At 37.9% G+C, this 22,638-nt stretch overlaps 1 protein-coding gene across 1 annotated transcript in view; it reads right to left on the bottom strand.

Moving 5' to 3' along the window:
• The window catches only part of Usp7 (Ubiquitin-specific protease 7), a 518,151-nt gene that overhangs the window by 98,652 nt on the left and 396,861 nt on the right, over positions 1 to 22,638 (bottom strand). Inside the window, exons 20-21 of the mRNA XM_090378438.1 lie at positions 10,542 to 10,641; positions 211 to 303 (exon numbers count right to left, since the gene is read on the bottom strand). Of these exons, the coding sequence (XP_090234564.1) occupies positions 211 to 303; positions 10,542 to 10,641 (193 nt within the window). The remainder of the gene's footprint in view (positions 1 to 210; positions 304 to 10,541; positions 10,642 to 22,638) is intronic.

Genomic DNA, 22,638 nt, shown 5'->3' with positions numbered 1-22,638 from the left:
ACACACACACACACACACACAATTTACAATCAATGTGAAAAGCATAATTTTCATTTTCGTGTTTAATACTTTAGTACATATTCAGAATTAGATTACGATATATTATGATCTTTATTCTTTTGCTGATTTTAACTATCAAAATAATAACTGTTTTAGTCATTCCTCACAAATTTTTGATTTATTACTTATTTTTACATTTTATTTACTTACTGGCTTTGGCACTGATGGGCATATATATATGGCCACAATAAGAAATTCTCTTATTTTTTGGATCATACAGCTTGAAAAACAGCAACACATCACCTAAAGAAATATTTTAATATATATATTAAACCTTACAGAAGATATTTCATGAATATTTTAATAAATACAGTTTATTTGTATAGTACAGATTAATTTTTAGATGGTACAGATTAATTTTTAGACATTTATTTGCAAGATTGGCCTGCAGTAAGACAAAGGCAAAAAAGCCCTGAAAAGAAAGATATCTGCACTTCCAAATTTCTAGCTGTCTGGAGCAGTGGGAATATGCCAATGGACATGCATGAAAATATCTTTGTCATCAGCTACAAAAGAAGACTGGGAGGGGCACACTTTTCACTTATTTATTTCTTGTACCTGACAATACATTTGCAATTTTATCCACAACTGAAAAAGATGCAAAAATGCAGTTCAAACATAGCTAATGATTGTTCTATTTGTTCTACCACTTTCCTTTAGCAATGAATGCATTTTATGCACTTACAGAGATATAGATAGAGGCAGTTATGTAGTTCATTTTGCAATAAAAATAAATGGTAAGTAATGAATTATTTATGAACTTATACTCCCTTTTGGTATCTGTAATAAATGTCTGTACAGCACAACTGGGTTGCTTATTCTAAAATTGCTCCTTTTACTCCAGATGAGGTTTCAAAATGCAGTTAAGCATTCTGGGAAATGGCTCTACATAAATTAAGTGTCACTGCATTACTAATATGTAACAGCACACTTCAAGTATGACTTATTAACACGAAAATATGAAGGACACTTGCAACAATCATACACTGTAAGAAATAGGTGTATTATGTGATTTGATCTTAACATGCAGCATTAAGACTGTGTCTTTACTGAACAACATCCTGTTGCCTATCTAGTTTACATGCAAATGGAAATTTCTACAATATTCTAGGTCCTATCTGTTTATACACATAAACACATTTTAAGTATTTATAAATGGCAATTTCTAGGATATTCTAAGATCTGTCAATTCATACATGTAAACACATTTTCAGTATTCATAATATTATGGAGTAGGTATATTATGCTCGGTCGGTCGGTCTCTCTCTCCCCCCCCCCACATATATACATAATTCATAGTGTTCATAGTTCATAGTTCACATAATTCATAGTGTTCTATTCAATTTTAATAGTTCCCTAAGTCTGACAGCTTACAAAGCAGTATTCTCTTCAACAATTAAACTCTACGCAATGCAGTAATGCTGCAGTTCGAACATCAGTATCAGCAACAGGCGCAGGACCTCTTATGCATTCTGGAAGCCTCATGATGCAGACTTTATACTTATTTAAATATATTTGCAATAAAAATAAAGGTGTATTTCATTCAACTACTAGCCGGAACAACTAAATTTGGATAATTCTAACAAAAAAAAAAAAATAAATAAACAAATAAATAAAAAATGTTTCTAACTTTGAAATATATAGTAATTCTTTTCTGCTGTGAATTTAAAACTTTCGGAGTGATGGGCTATATGAAATTAATATTAATCCCTAGAGAAAGGGTTGCCAAGAACAACTGAAATATCTAGTAATTTCCACCCATTCAAACATACAGTTTGGAATAAGTAAAAATGAATGTGACAGAAAGTAGTCTAATAATCTTATTCCACACTAGTTTAGGGTGAGAACCTTCAGTGATAGTTAAGGCACAACGAATCTAAGAGTTTCATATAGTCTGCTCTAAGGTTATATTGCTCTGTATCTTAAATGATGCTGGTGTATTAAGTCTTCAAACTGCATTCTTCCTTTCTCTAGTAGAAGCATACACCTGAAAAATCACACTCAAGACTAGAATTGATAAAAGTCCAGTAGAAAAGAAAAAGGATATACCCCTTCTACTTTTCTACTGGACTTTTAACCTTTCTAGATGGATATTTTTTGAGAATGTTAACCTACTCTAAAATAAGATACGTGGCTTCTACTATCACCAGGATGATGTTTTGCACAAGACATACTCTGGGACAACATGAAGACTATGTCTGCAACAGAGGTGGACAAAATGATCTTATAATCTTCTGAGATGAAAATGTGAACCCATTGGCAAAGAGAGCTTCACACTCCATTAATAACAAAATAATGTAAGTCGTAAAATTATCAAAGCAGAGGGCACTGTTTTCGTCCTCTGCTTTGATGATTTTTTTTTTTCTGAGAAACATGTTTGTATGATCAGCACAAACTTCAGAAAATGACTGTTCTGTGATAAAATATGCAAATAAATAATTAGCATGTATGGCATCACAACGAAATGCAACGTCCATTTTTCGCTTTATTTGTACTTCACGCTGTAGATATAGTTATTTGTTTGTATACATACATCGTGCTTCCTGCAATTTAAAATTGACAAATCACATCTCCACATGGTACATACGGCAAACTTATTACCTTCTTTTTAGATTTTACAAAAAATGTAAAATGGCATACAAGTCTTCTGAAAGTTAACATCATGTTTCTTCGACATATCTGTGAAAGACTTCTAAGGTTTAAATACATAAATTATGCATTAAAAAAAAAAAAAAAAAAAAAAAACACATTAAAACAAAACCAAATATGTAAACTGTATTGTATTTACATGGACAGCAATACTGTCAATTTTCAAGATTAGCTAATAACTAGGATAGGAATTTATCAAAGCCAGTCTTTTTGTGATGTAAAGTTTTCAAGTTTGTATAAAATAGTAAGAAAAAAAATAATAATAAAATAATAATAATAAAAAAAAAAAAATTTGTTCAATTCCCATAAAAATCTGAAACTAACACCTTGTCAGGAAAGAACAGTTTCTAAAGAGAAGCATTATAAATATCATTTCAATAAACTAGCATTTGTTAGAACCACCAGAATAGCACTATTCTGGGGGAAATCCAAATCTGGAGGAGAGTATTAAAAAACACCCTCCAGCACATGACAACACAATGAAACTTTCCTCTCAGTTATTACAAAATCATCTAGCTCACTGCCAATGTCTACTTTACCTACGTCATTCTCCTTCCTGAATAACTCCTCATGCGTGAATGTAGATGCAAAATACTCGTTTAGATTGTTAGCCACCTGAGCAGGATCCTCAACTGTTGAACCATCAATATCCAGTGGACCAATCTGATTCATCCCTTTCCTTCTTGAGTTTAAATAGGTAAAGAACTCTTTTCTGTTTTTCTTTGCATCCTTTGCCAAAGATTTTTCGTAGTCTGCCTTTGCCTGCCTAATCTCCTTTGTGACTTGGTTACAGACCAACTTATATCTATCATAGGCTTCCATGTCGCCCATTAATTTGTATGTATTCCATGCATTTTTCTTCTCTGCCACATGTCTCATTAGTTCATCTGACAACCATTTAGGCCTAAACCTTGAACAATATTTCTTAGTTGGTATGTAAAGCCTGGTAGCTTCCAAGATTAGTTCCTTGAATGCTTCCCATTTTGAGTTTGCTGTTGGTAACATCATCAGTTGGTCCCACTGTATAGAATTTAAATACTGTCTCAGACCATCATAGTCGCCTTTACGAAAACAAAATCCCTTCCCTTTACCTCTGATGGTAGTTACCTACTTGAGTAAATCCCACTTCAATACACTGTGATCACTGCCACCTAGTGGTTCATTTTTCTGCAGATTCTTAATGCATGAAGAATCACTACTGATAATCAGATCAAGAGTATTGCTCCCTCTTGTTGCCTCACGAATATGCTGATGTAGAAAACAATCATCCAAGAAATCCACAAAAGCCTGGCTAGTGTGTGAGTGACCAACCCACAAATTCCACTCAATATCTGGGAAATTAAAATCCCCCATTATAAGACTCTCTCTGATTTACTGGCCCACTCCATTTCCCTGTACAATATCTTATTATACTCATCAGAGTCATTAGGCCTATAGCACACTCCTACTCTCAATTTTGATTTCCCTATGCTTATGTCACACCAAACTGACTCGACACTGCCCTGTCCATCGATGTCGACTGGCTTCACTTCCTTGGATTTTATGTGTTTCTTAACTAATAGCATAACGCCCTCCTCCCCTCTTGTCCTGTCTATCCTTTCTATACATATTTTATTCCCCAAATTCCAGTTCCGCATTCCTTATATCTGTGTGATAGCACGTCTCTGATATCCCAACAATATCTGCCTTTGATGTTTTGAGCAATACCTCAAATTCATCAAATTTATTTACCAAACTCCTAGCATTGGTGTACACGCAAGTATGCATGCACCTGTTTCTATTCTTAGCTACCCTAACACAACCCATGTGTTTACTTGTACCGCAATGACTCTCAGCAGTCTCTGAAATATCTTGCATCTTGTTTTTCAGGCTTCTGCTCATTTCAATAGAAGCAGTGCAAGAATCACTTCCACCTCTGCCAGTGGCTAATGTTAATCTATTAGTCCTTGTATCCCCCCCAACTAACAGTTTTCCGACCCACCTAACACTGCCTCGACAGCATCAGCAAAAATTCTTGCACCCTTTCTATTTAAGTGTATCCCATCCCTGTAGAAGCAGTCTCTCCTGTTAACAAGTACAGACCAGGCTGAAAAAAATTCAACCCCTTGAACCTTGCACAATCCCTCCAGGGCCGAATTGATCGACAAGGCTCTCATCATATACTCCCTCCTATCGTGCCTGGGCAGTATTGCAGACACTTTCAAATTCAACCCTAATTCACGGCTTTTTTTCAACAGTGACCTGTACTTGCTAAGTAATTCCACCGGTCTCCTACTCTTAATATCATTAGTGCCAACGTGTACAACTATATCACCTTTTGTGCCCTTTGAATGCTTCCCATTTTGAATTTTCTGTTGGTAACATCATCAGTTGGTCCCATTGCATAGAATTTAAATACTGTCTCAGTCCATCGCCTTTACGAAAGCAATAACCCTTCCCTTTACCCCTAATGGTAGTTACCTCTTTGAGTAAATCCCAATTGAGCACACTGTGATCACTGCCACCTAGTGGTTCATTTACCTGCAGATTCTTAATGCATGAAGAATCACTAGTGATAATCAAATCAAGTGTATTACTCCCTCTAGTTGCCTCCCGAACATGCTGATGTAGAAAACTATCATCCAATAAATCCACAAAAGCCTTGCTAATGTGTGATTGACCAGCCCCCAAATTCCAGTCAATATCTGGAAAATTAAAATCCCCCATTTTAAGACTCTGATTTACTGGCCCACTCTTATTTCCCTGTACAGTTTCTTCTTATATTCATCAGAGTCATTAGGCCTATAGCACACTCCTACTCTCAATTTTGATCTCCCAATGCTTATGTCAAACCAAACTGACTCGACACTGCACTGTCCAGCAATGTCGACTGGCTTCACTTCCTCAGATTTTATGTATGACTTAACTAATAGCATAACCCCTCCTCCCTTCCTATCCTGTCTATAAGTTTTGTATTTAAAATGTTATTCTTGCTATGGCAGGTATTAGTGAGTTGAGAAAAAACAGACCAACTTTGTTGAACTGAAAAAGATAGTAACTATTGTGTAGAGATACTCAATAAATTTCTTGCACAAGATAAAGCTCTTAAGGTTTGGTTATACTAACAAGCATACATATCAACCTGTATTAAAAGAAGGGCATTGTGTTATATATTGTACTTATTTGTGAGAGAGAGAGAGAGAGAGAGAGAGAGAGAGAGAGAGAGAGAGAGAGAGAGAGAGAGAGAGAGAGTGCGCGCGCGCGCGCGCGCGCGTGTGTGTTCATACTTTTGGGATATCATTTCCTGCCTCATACTTTAATCGAAGCAAAAAAATAAAGGGGTGATGTTTCTCAGCACCTGCTTGAATATCCTCAAGAAACCTGTGATTTGAACAGCACAAAGCATTTGCCCTCCAACCTTTGCAGGATGCTGAAAAGGACTCTGCAGGACTGTGTTCCATCTAATGGTTTCATCATAACTGTTTTATCAAATCACTCTCCACATTAGCACAAGTTTTATGATTTGACACTGATCACTTTTTCAGTGTAACTGCAGACAGAAAGCACTCTTTAAAACCTCCCCATAAATTGAAATCATATCATTTTAATAAATTCCATCCTGTAAACAATGAGGCAGTCATCGTGAAACCTGGAACTGAAGCTGCAGTCAAAATGATGCCAAAGTATGTCCTATACCACAATAGTTACTCACAATTCAGAAATTTGTATTAATCATTTAGCAGAACAATACTAATATTGTTGGTGCTGGAATGTAGATTTTTATGATTGAGGACTGTTTTATACAATCACCTTTTTATGAGTGGGGTGCAAAAAAGATTTGTATTCACCGAGAAGTAGTTTTGACAGAAGGCCGAAACAAACACCATATATTACACTTTTTTAACACAATCACCATGCAAAAAGACACATTTTTGCCACCTCCCAATACACTTATGCAGGCCAGTTTTGTAAACGTCCTCTGATCCTTCAAACAAATTGGCAGTAATGTTTTCCCCGAAGAAAGGACTTCAAGGCAGGAAAGAGAAAAAATTCACAGTGCAAGATTAGAGAAATAAGGAGGATAAGAATATATTTCACAGAAATTTACGGACACACCTCACTGCAGCATGCAAGGAATGAGCAGGGGCATTATTGTGGAGTAGGCACACACACCTTTTGACAACCTTTCCCATCTGTTTTGTTTTATAGCAACACTTAGCTTTACTGAGGATGTTGGAATAATACTTCGTCATCAGAGAACAGCCCTTTTGAAGAAATCTGTTAGTTTAACAGATATTTATTTAAAGTATACCCAGTATAAAATAAAATAAAATAAAATATTTCCAGAAGCTTTTGGAACTCGTGTCCCTTTCTCAACTGACAGAATTTTTGAATACATTACAAGCAAAGTGTGGCACGTTACTCATTCGTCATTGTTGTAGCACGGACGTGTGCTGCCTTGCGCCAGTGATCATCTATCAATAAAACGGTTGTCTCCAGGATTGGATGTATACGCATGCCTTTCTGGCGATTTAATGCCTTAGGGTTGTTCATTATGTTTAGTGACTCTAGCCATAGGCGGTGGCGAAAGTGTCGCGCGTGGTCCACTATCTCAAAGTCGCGCTTGGGGTCAAGATCGTGGTTGGTAGCCCAAAAATGTTCTGCAAGCGCGGACTGGTCAGTTTCGGCAAGCCGGATTGCTCTGTCGTGTTCCGTGAGGCGATCCTGGAGACGTCTCGATGTCTCACCTACGTAGCAACTGTTACAGGCCCTACAGGTGATACGGTACACTACATTGCTGCGTAAGACAGGTGTGACAGGGGTCTTCACACTGGAGACAAGTGAACGTAGGTTCCTACCTGGTAATTGTACACATTTTATGTTGTAACTTCTCAGGATCTTCGAGATACGTCCTGACACTCCTGGATAGTACGGAATGTAGGCGGATAATATGCCGACTTGCTTCGGAGGTCTTGGGTTGGAAGTAAGTTCTTGTGCCTGTAACAAGCATCTGTTTAGTACATGGGATGGATAACCGCATCTGGTTAAGTCCGCCTTCACACGGGAGATCTCGTTACGTCTAATTGTGTCGGTGCTGGAATGGCTCCAGGCCCTGGAGAACAGGGTGCGGGCAGTGCTATTGAGATGGCTTGGAGCGTGGCCGGACCCGTAGTTGGTGAATTGACCGCAAAACCCATGTGGTGCGGTCAATTCACCAACTACGGGTCCGGCCACGCTCCAAGCCATCTCAATAGCACTGCCCGCACCCTGTTCTCCAGGGCCTGGAGCCATTCCAGCACCGACACAATTAGACGTAACGAGATCTCCCGTGTGAAGGCGGACTTAACCAGATGTGGTTATCCATCCCATGTACTAAACAGATGCTTGTTACAGGCACAAGAACTTACTTCCAACCCAAGACCTCCGAAGCAAGTCGGCATATCATCCGCCTACATTCTGTACTATCCAGGAGTGTCAGGACGTATCTCGAAGATCCTGAGAAGTTACAACATAAAATGTGTACAATTACCAGGTAGGAACCTACGTTCACTTGTCTCCAGTGTGAAGACCCCTGTCACACCTGTCTTACGCAGCAATGTAGTGTACCGTATCACCTGTAGGGCCTGTAACAGTTGCTACGTAGGTGAGACATCGAGACGTCTCCAGGATCGCCTCACGGAACACGACAGAGCAATCCGGCTTGCCGAAACTGACCAGTCCGCGCTTGCAGAACATTTTTGGGCTACCAACCACGATCTTGACCCCAAGCGCGACTTTGAGATAGTGGACCACGCGCGACACTTTCGCCACCGCCTATGGCTAGAGTCACTAAACATAATGAACAACCCTAAGGCATTAAATCGCCAGAAAGGCATGCGTATACATCCAATCCTGGAGACAACCGTTTTATTGATGGATGATCACTGGCGCAAGGCAGCACACGTCCGTGCTACAACAATGACGAATGAGTAACGTGCCACACTTTGCTTGTAATGTATTCAAAAATTCTGTCAGTTGAGAAAGGGACACGAGTTCCGAAAGCTTCTGGAAATATTTTATTTTATTTTATTTTATACTGGGTATACTTTAAATAAATATCTGTTAAACTATGGACCCCAGTACTCCAGGCCCATTTGTCACTAAATCTGTTAGTATTAACAACATGCTGATCCCAAAAAAACTGACAGCATCACCATATCAGTAATTGATTGCAACTTTCCCTTCTCTGTTTTGACTTTTGTTTAGTTTTGGGATCCTACATACAAAATTTCACCAATGGTAACTTAGTCTGAAAAAAAAAAATAAATAAATAAATAACCTGTTGTTTTCCTGGCACACTGACAACATTTCATGTGCACATTGTGCCCTTTCCTTTTTCTGGTAAGGGAACAGAAGCCAGGAAACCCATATATCAAACAATTTACTCATATACAACTAGCACTTATGTTAATCTTAGCTAAGATTAGTTAGCAGATAGTTCTTTGATACTAACAATAAGGTTCCAGGATTAATGCCTCAACTTTTGCAACACTTTTCTGTTACAGCAGTTGGTGGGCATCTGGGGGATTTGATGATTGTGAACTGAGGTTATTCCACACTGTTTACACCAATGTTCAACAACATGAACCTGGACAGTCTTCTCCGTAAACAGTGACCATTTCTTTGTGGATTGTTTTCCCTTGCAGAAAGAAGAAAACGAAATTACTGATTTGTATTCCACTTTATTGATTGCAACACTTCACTTCATTCAGATTTGTAAAAAAAAAAAAAAAAAAAAAAAAAAAAAAAGAGAACGAATTTTCAGTTCAAAATCAAAATGGGTTGCATTGTTCTAGATATTCCAAGATATCAAACAAGAAAATTTTTCAACCCTCTATGACCTAAATTTAAAAACACAAATTAAAAAAAAAAAAAAAAATTGTAATTATATATACTTCTGTCATTTATGATTAATATCTCAGAAATTAAAAAATTAAGCATATGTGCTGTGAAGAGTTAACGGAGGATTAACTTTGATAAATGCAATCTGCCAATTGTACTGTGTGATATGAATCTCCCTGAATAGTGCACTCAAGCTGTTAAGCCAGCTCTGGCAATTCTGTGAAGGATATACACAATAATTTTTCCAACAAGGATAGGAGGATATTATCCCGTTGCCTTATACAATGTATAAATATTATTATTATTGGTTAGGACCCCACATGTTGAATACGGCAAACAGGTCACAAAGCCTCATTTTAGGAAGGATGGTAAACCACTAGAACATATGCACACAAGATCAATAAATTATTCAGGGACACAAAAGAAACCTCATAGGAAGGCTTTGGCTCTGCAAATTGTAGAATACAAAAACTAGACACCTCCCATTTGCTTCTGGAAACATTTTCCTCATTTTCAGCTACAGCCGTGGTTTTCAACCGGGTGCATGTAATTTGGGTTTAAGTTACTTAAAGTTATTATTATTTTGAAATCTATATATTTATTTCATTATAAAAGAGTACAGTATAAAATGGTACGGTACAATATCCATTGTACCGTATCTTTTTAATTTTGTGGTGATCTATAATTGTTCTTTATTTAGAACCTCTATAAAAAGAATAAAATTATCATATAGGTATATATTAAAAGGTCGAAAACCACTGTGTTAGGTATTTCTTTTGGCCTAGGTGTGCCGTGAAAAAATTACTGGGACAGTAAGGGCGCCATGAACCAAGAAAGGTTGGGAACCTCTGAACTACAGAATAAGCTAATATATTTTTTCAGTGCAACTTTGAAACAGCTTAAATAGCTTTTTAAAATTAAAATCAATGCCACTTAGGAAAAACCATTTGGCACTTATGAATACCACTTACTTTCCTTGTCAAATTCTGGCAAGGAGTCAGCACCTGAATCAGGCTCGACAGTCTCAAGAAAGATGGTCCATGGATTGGCATTATCTGCAATATCTATTACCTTCAAAAAAAAAAAAAATGGGTGAAATTAATCAAGAAACTAAGAAATCCAATTAATAAAATTTTATATGAAGGTTAGTGAAAACAAATCACACAGAAAACAAAAGAAACAAGATGACATATCTAGAATTAATATCTTATTTTAATTTAGATAGGCTACTAAAAGTTAATACATTACAAAATTTATCATTCAAAAAAAAAAAAAAATAAATAAATAAATAATTTAAAACAAGCATTTTCTGGTTCTAAGCTCATCTACCTGTGCAGTGCACAATCTGTTTTTATTTCTTAAAGAACAGAGAATTCTCATAGTTTTAATGGTACATCCTGCAACGCTTATTCAAGGAATGAATTGCTGTCCTGGTTATGCCACCAACCTAACATTAAGTGACACAATTCAGTGACTAAAGCAACTTCAGTCCTCATCTCAGGCATTTTGTAATAGCAAAATACCACAAACTGCCTGAGAATTATCTGCATTACTTTAAGCTGATATGCCTAGAAAATCACTATTTGAATTTATGTCCCCTCACATAAGTAATCTGAGCAGGAGAAAGAATCCCATTAGTACTGAGCTTGCTCAAGCCATTCAAGGCCTGACACTTCCAATTAGATCGTCTCATAGGTGGCTAGTCTCCAGAAGCTGCAATTTGCAGAACTTAAGCATTTCTTGGTAACACCATTCTCGTTGCACTTCTCTGTACTCATTTCAGCAGATCTACATCTTTCATAAAATGAGGCTTCCAGACAGGTATACAGTACTCAAGGTGTGGCCTGACCACTGCTTTATAGAAGGGAACAATCACACTTTATCCCTGCTAACAAAATTCCTGTATATCATTGACAAGACACCATGAGCTACTCTTGCAGCCTGTCTGGACTGCTCAGAAAACTTTATATCTGACTGCACAATTACCCCCAGGTATTTTTCAATCTCCACTACACCAAGTGACCACACACTTCATACATTTCTCTGGGGGTTACTGGTACCCAGATGGACTTTACGTTTGTGAATGTTAAATTTCATGTTGCCACCTCTCAGCCCTTCAGCTCAACTTTTACAGATTCTGCTGCAGTAAGTGTACTAACATTACTATCATTAACAACCCTGCAAACTCCGTATTAATGGCAAACTTAGACATTAACCCTGATATACCTTCATCAATATCATTGACAAAAACCAAAAACAACAATGGGCCCAACACCGAACCGTGGGAGACTCCATTAATAACGTAGTACATGAAGAGCTATGTCCACCGATAACCACTCTCTGTTTTCTCCCACTCAACCATGTTTTTATCAATTGTAGCAACTTGCCCTTAATGATCTGGTCTAGATGATCCAGCATCACTTCCTTAACCAGTGACTCCATTATTTTCCCTGGACTAGAAGTTAGAGACTCTCAGGACTGTAACTACTTGTGTCATCCTATGATCCCCTTTGTGAATTGGAGAGACATTTGTACATCCACAATCCATTGGGACCTCCCCTGAGCTCAAGGGGGCTTTCACAGTTATGACTAAGGGTTTGCTTACTTCCTTTAATATAACTGGATAGACCCCACTCAATTCAGGTGCCTTTCTTATGTTCAATTTTAACATCATCATCATCAGCCATTTTCAATCCACTGCAGGATGAAGGACTCTCCAGCAACTTTGCAGTTCCTTCTATTTTGAGCACTGGCCATCCATTTACTACCCACAAACTCGCGAATTTCATCTATCCATCTCCGCCTTTGTCTTCCAGGTTTTCTTCTAGCTCCTCTTGGATACCATTCTGTTATTTTCTTAGTCCATCTGTCATCATGTCTTCGAGCTATGTGTCCTGCCCAAGACCATTTTAGTTCTTTAGTTTTGATAAGAATGTCCTTTACTTGAGTTTGTTGCCTAATCCATGTGTTTCTCTTCTTATCTAACAGTCTGATTCCCAATATGATCCGTTCCATTCTTCGCTGTGTAGTTCTCAGCTTCTCTTCAATTCTTTTGGTGAGTGGCCAAGTTTCACTTCCATAAGTCATGGTGGAGAGTATACATTGGTTCATTATTTTACATTTCAGACAAACTGGGATATTGCTCTTCAGTATGTGACTATATTTCCCGAATGCTATCAATCCAAAATTTATTCTTCTCTTGACTTCCAGCCATTTATCATTATTACAGCTAATAACTTGTCCCAGATAAGTATATGACTCCACCTTTTCAATTACTGCTCCTTCAATCATTATTTCCCTTTCTGTGGCATACTTGTTCATCATTACTTTTGTTTTAGCCATATTCATCTTTAGTCCAAAATCCTTACTAGCTGTGCATAACTGATTAAGATTTTCCTCTAATTCTTTGGGATCGTGGCTTACGACCACAATGTCATCTGCAAATCGTAAATGGTTTAGGTACTCTCCGTTCATATTGACTCCTTTCTGCGACCAGTCTAATCTTCTGAAAGCTTCCTCAAGGGCAGCAGTAAACAGCTTCGGAGATATTGTGTCTCCTTGTCGAACTCCTTTCTCAATTTTAAATTTCCTACTGTCTTTGTCTAGTCTAATAAAGGAGGTAGCACTCTCATATTTTCTTCAAAATCATAATATATGGGGTATCTATGCCTTGTCTTTCCAGTGCCCGAAACATTGCCTTCTGCTGTATGGAGTCAAATGCCTTTTCATAATCCACAAATGCCAGGCATAATGGTGTTTTATATTCATTTGCTTTCTCCATTAGCTGTGATATTATGTGAAGGTGATCCATAGTTGAGAATCCTGTCCTAAAGCCAGCTTGCTCTTTCGGTTGATTCTCATCAAGTATTCTTTCTAATCTGTTAGTAATGACCCTTGTAAACAACTTGTAGATGTGGGATAACAAGCTAATTGGTCTATAATTTCCAATTTCTGATTTATCTCCTTTCTTATGCAGCAAAACTATGATTGCATTATTCCACTGCTTAGGCGTCACACCTTTTCTAATGTACTTTGTGAAGAGCCTTGCCAGTTTTTGTGTTATGTCTCTTCCTCCCAATTTTAACAACTCTACAGTAACTTCATCTTCCCCCGGAGCTTTCTGATTCTTCATTTCCTTCAATGCATGTTCTACCTCATCAGGAAGAATATCGGGTATGTCGTATGTGTTGCTACTTTGCAATCCATCTTCCCCACTGCTGGCATCATTCCACTGCTCCATGTATAATTCTCTATAGTAGTCTTCTGCTATTTGAATTATGCCTTCTCTGCTGTTTATAAGTACACCATCGCTATTCTTCAGTTTCATTTGTCTTTCTGTATTACTGCTCATGGCTGCTGATTTAAATTCTTTGTTTTCCCTTAATGATTGTTCTACTTTTCTTGTGTTAAATCTTCTTATGTCCTCTCTGAGTCTCTTTCTAATGGCTTTGCATAACTCATTATACTCAATTTTCTCCCTGTCAGTGTTTTTCTTGCTTTTCATTTGTATCTTCGGTTCATCATGACAAGTGTTTCTTGACTAATTTTTTCTTCTTTGGATTTCTTTTTCCCTATAGGTTTCTTGGGCTTTATCACTTTCAAAAAGTTATAATATTCCTCGTCGATATCTTGGTCCTGAGCAGTCTGCAGAAGCTCAAACATGTTCTTAAGTTCCAGTACATACTGCTTTTTCTCCTCCTCTGTTATCTCAAAGACCTTTGTATTATTTACTCGAGTCAGTTTTTTCCTTTCCTTTCCTACATCTATATCAAGTGTACATCTTACCATTCTGTGATCACTTCCAACTTTTACCTTATTCAGGACGGTAACATCATTCACAATATATCTTCTGTTAGTGAGGATGAAGTCGATTTCATTAGTAATGAATCCATTCGGACTTTTCCATGTCCACTTTCTGTTCACCCACTTGAAAAGTGTTCATTACTGACAGTCTTTGAGATTTTGCAAATTCCACAAGTCTTTCACTTTCACCTCTTTCATTTCTTTCACCAATTCCAAGAAATTTCACCAATTTCTTTCATAGTTCCCCTTTCTGCACTGTTTTGTCTTTTTCCAACCTTAGCATTGAAGTCTGCCATAATAATAGTGTAGTGGGTTTTCTGCTCATCTAGAAGACTCTCAATTTCGGTGTACATTTCTTCAACCTCTTCATCATCATGGCTCGATGTTGGTGCATAAATCATTATAATCTTTAGCTTGTACCTCTTAGAAATCTTGAGTATTAGTCTTGACACCCTTGGTGATGTACTTTTGAATTCCAAAATGTTGTTTTTAAAATCTTTATGGACCAGAAACCCAACTCCACCTTCACTCCTTTCACTGTTTCCGTTGGTGTACAGCAGATTTCCACTTGATAAACTTATAAGTGATTCATTTCTTCTTCTTGTTTCAGTCAAACCGATGATATTCCAATTCACATTTTCTAATTCCTTTTCCAGCTCTAATATCCTGTCTTCACCGATGAGTGATCTTACGTTATAACACGCCAAGTTCAGTTTCTGTGCATGACAGCCTGGTCGTACCTAGAGATTCTTAGCACCCTCTGCTTCCACTCTGATCCTCTCGCTGCCGTAAGAGGGAGAGTGAAAGCTGCTGGGGACTGAGGGCCATTTGTTTCGTCGTGCTGTCATATGCTGGAGGGTTTGGTCTTTTCCTCTTCACGCTGACCAGGCGTCTTGAAGAGAACCACTCTACACGTTCGTTGCCACCTAAGTGACGTAACAGGGCTTACCATCGAGAAGGTGTGCATGAGTGGATTTTAGGGAGGCAGGCCAACCGGACTTCTCCTAAATCTTCTGTAACAGAGAGATATTGGATCCATCAGTGTTTTAGGCTGAGTGTCTGATAACACACAGGATACCTGTTCCCCTCTAAGCCCCCAATTTTAACAATTTCTCCTCAACTCCTCTCTGTTATTACAAAATCATTAAGCTTCTTATTAGAGTTAAATAAGCTTCTGTCCTCCACTTCCCTACAGAATTTCTCATGTGTGAATGTAGATGCAAAATACTCATTCAGCATGTTAACTACCTCAGCAGGTAAATCAACAATCAAACTGTCGATCTCAAGTGGACCAGGTTTAGGTGGTAGATGACTTTCATCAACTGGTGAAATACCACCACTTTGCTTATTGGAGACTTGAAGTGGTGAAACCCATGTTTAGTCTCTAGAGCAAAGTTTCCGGCATCCCCCTCCCCCCCATACTTCTCCTTCAACCCATGCACGGTACTAAGTGCTATAGGTTTTGATACCTTTCGTGTTTGGGGTTTTCATAAAAAAAAAAAAAAAAAAAAAAAACTGATTCATCCCCTTCCTTCTAGAGCTAACATAAGTAAATAAGTCTTTACTGTTTTACTTTGCACATTATGCCAAAGATTTCTCGTAATCTGCCTTTTCTTGGCTAACATTCTTTGTGACTTGGTTATATCTTATATCTAGGCACTTCTGTAGCCAAGTGGACAGGAGCAGCAGTGCGTAGCACACGTCTCTTGATTAGACTGGGGTTCGCGCCCATGACCACCAAATACAAAGGATGCGGAAAGGTCAGGGAATGACCATCGCATAACCCCGAGCAATATGGCTTTAGTTGCTAATGCTCCTAAAAAAAAAAAAAAAATCTTATATCTACAATAGCCGTCTCTGTCACCTGGTACTTTATATGCACCCCATGCATTTTTGTTCTCTGTCATGAGTCACATTAGGTCGTCTAACATCTATGTAGGCGAAATGGATTCACTAAATGGAATTCACTAAACCCTGAACAGTATTTCTTAGTTGGTATGAAAAGCCTAGTAACTGCCAAGAATAATTCTTTGAATGCTTCCCATTTCGAATTCGTTGTTGGTAACATCATCAACTAGTTCCACTGTATAGAATTAAAAAAACTGTCTCAGACCAGCGTAGTTATCCTTTCAAAAGCAAAAGCCTTTCCCTTTACCCATGGTAGTAGTTATGCCTTTAATTAAATTCCACATTAGTATATTCAATTGAATTCCACAAAAACCCACTGGGTGATTGCTGCCCCCAGTGGGTTTTTTGCCTGCAGATTCTTAATGCACGAAGGTTCACTCTTATAACCACATCATGAGTACTGCTTCCTCTTGTTGCCTCTAACATGCTGCTCTAGAAAGCAGTTAACCAAAAAACCACAAAAGTCTTGCTAGTGTGTTAGTAACCAACCACAAATTCCAATCAATATCTCGAAGGTTAAACTTCCCCATTATGAGATATTCTGATTTACTATCCCACTCTATTTTCTTGTATAGCTGTTTGGTATACTTTTCACAGTCATTTAGGCTATAACACCTTCCCACTCTCAATTTTGTTTTCTATTGAAAGATACAATTGTTATATCACACCAAACAGACTCAACATTGCATCCATCACTCATGTCTACTGAATGCACTACCTTAGATTTAATATACTTCTTAACCAAGAGAACAACCCCTCCACCTCTCCTGCCCTTCCTGTAAACAACATATTCCACATATTCAAATTTAGCAACACAGAGATGTAGTGTGACTCATGTCTGAGTCACACTACATCTCTGCTATTCCTACGTGTTAAAACGGTTTTCTGCAGTTAAAGCAACATTTCTCATGACGGTTGGCAAGCTTAATCCCGGCAAGCATTGCAACAGTACATCATTAAAATGGAAATAGTAGAGAATAAAGCAATCTGCATATTATGACTGAAGGATACCAAATCTCCAGTGATTGTAAAGGGACATTTTACAAGAGGTATTCAAGAGGGAGAGAGATCCACCTATGGAACAATCAAAAGGGCAATAGTTGAAACAGTTTTAAGAAACTGGCACTGCACTGCACTAATAAGGAGCAGGTAGGCCTTTATCAGCACCAACAGATAAAGATTTGGAAATTATGAAATGTATCTGCAGTTAAAGTGTTTATCCGAAGTTCTACAAAATCGTCCACTAGGCAAGCTTGAAGCTGTAAAGACTGTGAGCAACACTGCATAGTGTGGCAAGCAAGTGACTGAAATTTTATGCTTTCAAAGTTCAAAATGTCCAGGGAATTAAGCCTCGTGACAAATCAAAATCTAACTTAAATGAAGATGGGCGCCTTTTTGAAAGTGTCATTTTCTGTGATGAAGCAACATTCTACCTGCCTGGTAAAGATAACAGACAGCTGTCATATATGAGAATCTGAAAATCCCCACACAGTTTGTAAACACGTGTCTGACAGTCCCGAAGGAAATATGTGTCGTGCAGCTTCTGTCAGCCAGTTAACTTGGCCATTTTTATTCCAAAGAAACACTGTGAACTCCACAAATTACCTAGATATACTCTAATTGTACGAGCTGGAAGATACCCAGTCACCTGTGGTGTTATATCACCAGGATGGGGTACCACCACAATGGTGCTTACGTGTGCCCAATTTCCTCGATAAAAAATTTCTTAATCGAGGGATCACCTGGGATGGTCCCATTCCATGGCCTCCTCATTCGATATCACACCCATGGATTTCTTTAAATGGGCCTGCATAGAGAACAAAATCAGAGTTAAAAGACTGAATTTAATAGATAGTGACTTACATTTCTTGGAATATTTGGTTTTTTTTTTTTTTTTTTTTTTAGGAGCATTAGCAACTAAGGCCATATTGCTCCGGGAATATGCGATGATCATTCCCTGATCTTTCCGCATCCCCGTATTTGGTGGTGACGGGATCGAACCCCGGTCTAATCAAGAAGTGTGCGTTATGCACTGCTGCTTCTTCCCACCTGGCTACGGAGGCACCTTCCTGGAATAGAATCGGCTACTGTTTTGATATTCTATTTGCTACCGAAGGTTTACCGAAGTGCAGTAGTGATATAAGAAATTTTTTGGGTTGCTTTATTAAGTATATTAACAAATTCTTTTAGAATAACTATTACAACAAAATTTTAATCAAGCTTTATAATCAGCTGAATAATGTATATCCACCTTGTATGTCATATGGATAACAACTTAAAAACTGACAGGCTCTGTACTCTTGATTAAGTCTTAACTAAAGAAAATAGGTGAATAGAAGAATTTAAAAAATAATAATAAATAAATAAAAAAAATCACTGGCTATTGCAGTTGGCTCTGCAATAGTGAATCCATTATATTCTAGGAACAATGAAGAGTGAAATGTATATTTTGCCTTCATTTTCCAGATTTTATCCAAGACCACCTTAGTACTGGTGGGCTGGTTCTTTGATGATGTAAAATGGGTCAATGATTCCTTTTGGCTCTGACAGCAAATGCAATGTGCTTTGGCTTGGGTCTGTTTAAAGGCTATAAGATTGACTGTGTTAGGATGTCAGCGTAATATCCCCCAAGCTTTGTTTTCAGCATATTTTTTGCTGCTGTGTATTGTGAATTCCACCATCGTTTGGGAAAAGGTGGAAACAAAGTGGATGTTTTTGGAATAGCATTGGCAGCTGCTTGGAAAAAAATTTTCTGTGATGTACATGACGGCATCATTGATAGGCTCCTGACTGACTGCATTACGGTCAAAATTTGTCTGACATTGGAATGTATTGGAGTCATCCAGAACAATCTTCAACTGTGGCAATCTGAAAGGAAGACACTGTCTCCCACTGTGTAAGCAGATTTTCCCCAGGGAAGTGATCACTCCCATATGGGTTGTCCTCTTCCCAAGCACCATACCCACATTTCCAATAAGCCTTGATGCCATATCAGGCCAAAGGGAGGGAGGCATTGGAATGCAGGTGATCCAAGCATTAAGAATCACCGCTGACTGACCCCAGTCGGGCCGACCCGGGACCACCCGTCTTGTCGAAGCAGGGTCCAAAGTGGTATATCAAGCCCATCAACCACCATGATCCCGCCCTTTTAAGTTTCCGCGGGTCACGGCGCACAGCTGCACATACCAGTTTCCAGTGCTGTAACCCTGGAGCCAAGATATGGGTGTTAGATAACAGTGATGTCAATCTGGAAGGCCAGCAGCATAACTGGGAGGTCCCCTAACCACATACTCGTGACCACATTGAGGGAAATTTCATCAGGGAAATTTTTGTTCTTCATGATGGTGGTTTTATAGCAAATCCAATTCAGATCTATACTGTCTTGGTCCTTCATACCCACTCCAGCACGGCTCTAAAATTACTTTGCTAATTTTTTTTTTTTTATGAAAACCCCAAGCACGAAAGGAATCAAAACCTATAGTACTTAGTACCATGCATGGATTGAAGGAGAAGTATGGGGGAAGGGGGATGCTGGACACTTTGCTCTAGAGACTAAACATGGGTTTCACCACTTCAAGCCTCCAATAAGCAAAGTAGTGGTATTTCACAAGGCTGATGAAAGTCATCTACCAGTTGGAACATCAAAGCTCCAATCAACACATTTACATTATGGGTACCAACTTATTTATTATTTATTTATTTGTTTTTTTTTCTTTTAACAACTGATTCCATTTTTTTTTATTAGCAAATCATACTAATTAAAGATTAAAAACTTAAAATTCACCTATTTAAATATGAGATTAAATATTATGATGAAACAACGCCTACATCTTTTTCAGACTGCATGTGCATGTCTCTTGTGGTTTCACTGTTTTGAATAGTTTGACACCGACACAAAATTAACAACTGATTCATTCTTAAAAAATAAAACTGTCTTAATTTAACTAACAACATATACATGTAGGTAAGCAACTACATTAAAACAGCTACACAATTTTGTTTCAGAAGTCAGTACTTTGCATAACTTTTATCACAGGAATTTTTAATTCCATACGTTGGACATCAAATTAAATTTCACTGGCAACACAAGCATTTTATATTAAGATATAAACTGGGAATTGTTTGCCAATAAGTTATGTTTACAAACATTCCTGCAATTAGGAGTTTATTTTTGAATGAACTGTATGAGATACCACTGCCATCTAATTCCAATTACTTCACGGAAGACTGCTGTAGATTCACTCTGCTTTCTGACATTGCCATCTAGTTTTAACAGTCAAGAATATTCCTAGTTTTGTGAGAAATCAGATCTGAAATTAGTGTCCCTACCTCTCCTGGCACATATCTTCTAACACTCTGAACTCTTAAATGCCAAACTTGTGATAATTTATTATATTTCATGTTTCTTTCTGCACTTGTCAATTCTCTAATCACAGACTAAATCACAAAAACTTATTTTTTTCATAATACCATTTGGTAGATCCACATGCAAAATACCAAATCTGAAATTGATGTACACCTGAGTGATAAAAACAAAACCTCAAAATTTAAAAAAAAAAAACCTTTTGTATGTAATTATCGGACCATGTTAAATACATAAGAGAGAGCAGAAACAGTACGTCGATGAGACAACGAGTGGAGAGACGCTGTTATAGAGGCGTCATTAATTAACCTGAGAGAGAGAGAGAGAGAGTGTGTGTGTGTGTGTTCCATTGGTTGAGCATGGGTGGATAAGAGAATGTTACCGAACAGGACATTTGTATAGAACTCTTGAACAGGACGTTTGTTAAATCAACTAGATGACTGTTATTTGTATCGACATGTCAGGGAAAGAACTAGAGAAAAGAATATCCTAGACCTCATCATCACACATGAATCAGATGATATAACAGGGCTGACAGTAGAGGAACCAGTAGGAGGAAGTGATCACGGAGTTCTACGGTGGATGATGACGAGAGAGGTAGTAGAAGTAAAGGGCAAAGGAATGGGTTTTAATTTCAGAAAAGGAAATTACGATGCCTTAAGGTAGTACATGGCCTCTATTAACTGGGTAAATATCGTGCAGAAAATGAATACATTTGAACTGTGGTATGCTTTTAAAACATTAAACACAGATGCCTTGAATGCGTATATATCATGAAAAAAATACTCCACGAGGAGGGTTCCAAGTTGGATGAATAGTGAAGTTGCCACATTACTTGAGCAGAAAGAGGTAGCATGGAAAGGTTACAGAGCAATAAAAAGTACTGAAGCCTATAATAGCTACCAGGTCATGTGTAATAGAGCCACAGAAAAGGTTCGACAGGTGAAGGCAGTTTACGAGAAATCACTAGCAAACAGAGCAAAGAGGGGGGGCTAAAGAATTCTTCACATATATAAATGGCAAGAAGAGCAGGACAAACCAAATCGGACCCTTTACGTAAGGAAAAGGGGATAATATTAAATACTCCAGCTGCCATTGCAGATGAACTCAACAGTTACTTTGCATCGATATTTACAAATGAAAAACCTTTTCTGGCAATGGGAAATTGTGGGAGCGAAGTTTAAAAATATGTAATTAATGATATTGAAATTTGGCAAGTTTATTTAATGAAAAAACTTTCGAGCCTACAGACCAGTAAGGCTCCTGGAGTTGATGGAATATACCCTATAATCTTAAGGGAGGCGGTAAGCAAGTGCATTGAACCATTAAGGCTAATTATGCGAGCATCACTAGAATCTGGGGAGATTCCCTTAGATTGGAAAAGTGCCAATGTATCTCCCATACATAAGGGTGGCTCTAAAAGTGAAATTGGAAATTATTGACCTGTCAGTCTGACTTCAGTAGCAGGGAAAATCATGGAGGCAATGATCAAGGGTGGAATTCAGGATCATTTGGATCGAATTGAAATTCTCAAGAATTCTCAGCATGGTTTTGTAAAGGGAAAATCATGTTTAACAAATCTGGTTCGCTATTTCGAAAGGGTCACTCACGAGCTGGATTTAGGGCATAATTTCGACATTGTTTATTTAGATTTCAGCAAAGCTTTTGACTCAATCCCAAATGAACGGTTGCTTTATAAGCTGGGACAGGTTGGAATCACTGGGAAAATCCTTAGCTGGATAGAAGGATGGCTTCAGGGCAGGAGGCAGAGGGTTGTGATAAATGGCTATTCCTCAGATTGGGTTGATGGAAGAAGTGGAATTCCCCAAGGATCAGTATTAGGACCACTGTTGTTTTTAATTTTCATAAACGACATTGATGAAGGGATAGAGGGCATGATGTCTAAATTTGCAGATGATGTTAAAATTGGTAGAGTAGTTAATGATCACTGTCCAGCTGAGCTTCTTCTGAGAGACCTAGATAGACTTCAGGAA

Source organism: Mastigoproctus giganteus, chromosome 7, assembly GCF_048544385.1.
Source record: "Mastigoproctus giganteus isolate SK-2022 chromosome 7, ASM4854438v1, whole genome shotgun sequence".
In the NCBI taxonomy this organism is placed as follows: domain Eukaryota; kingdom Metazoa; phylum Arthropoda; class Arachnida; order Uropygi; family Thelyphonidae; genus Mastigoproctus; species Mastigoproctus giganteus.
This window is presented reverse-complemented; position numbering and strand designations above follow the sequence as displayed.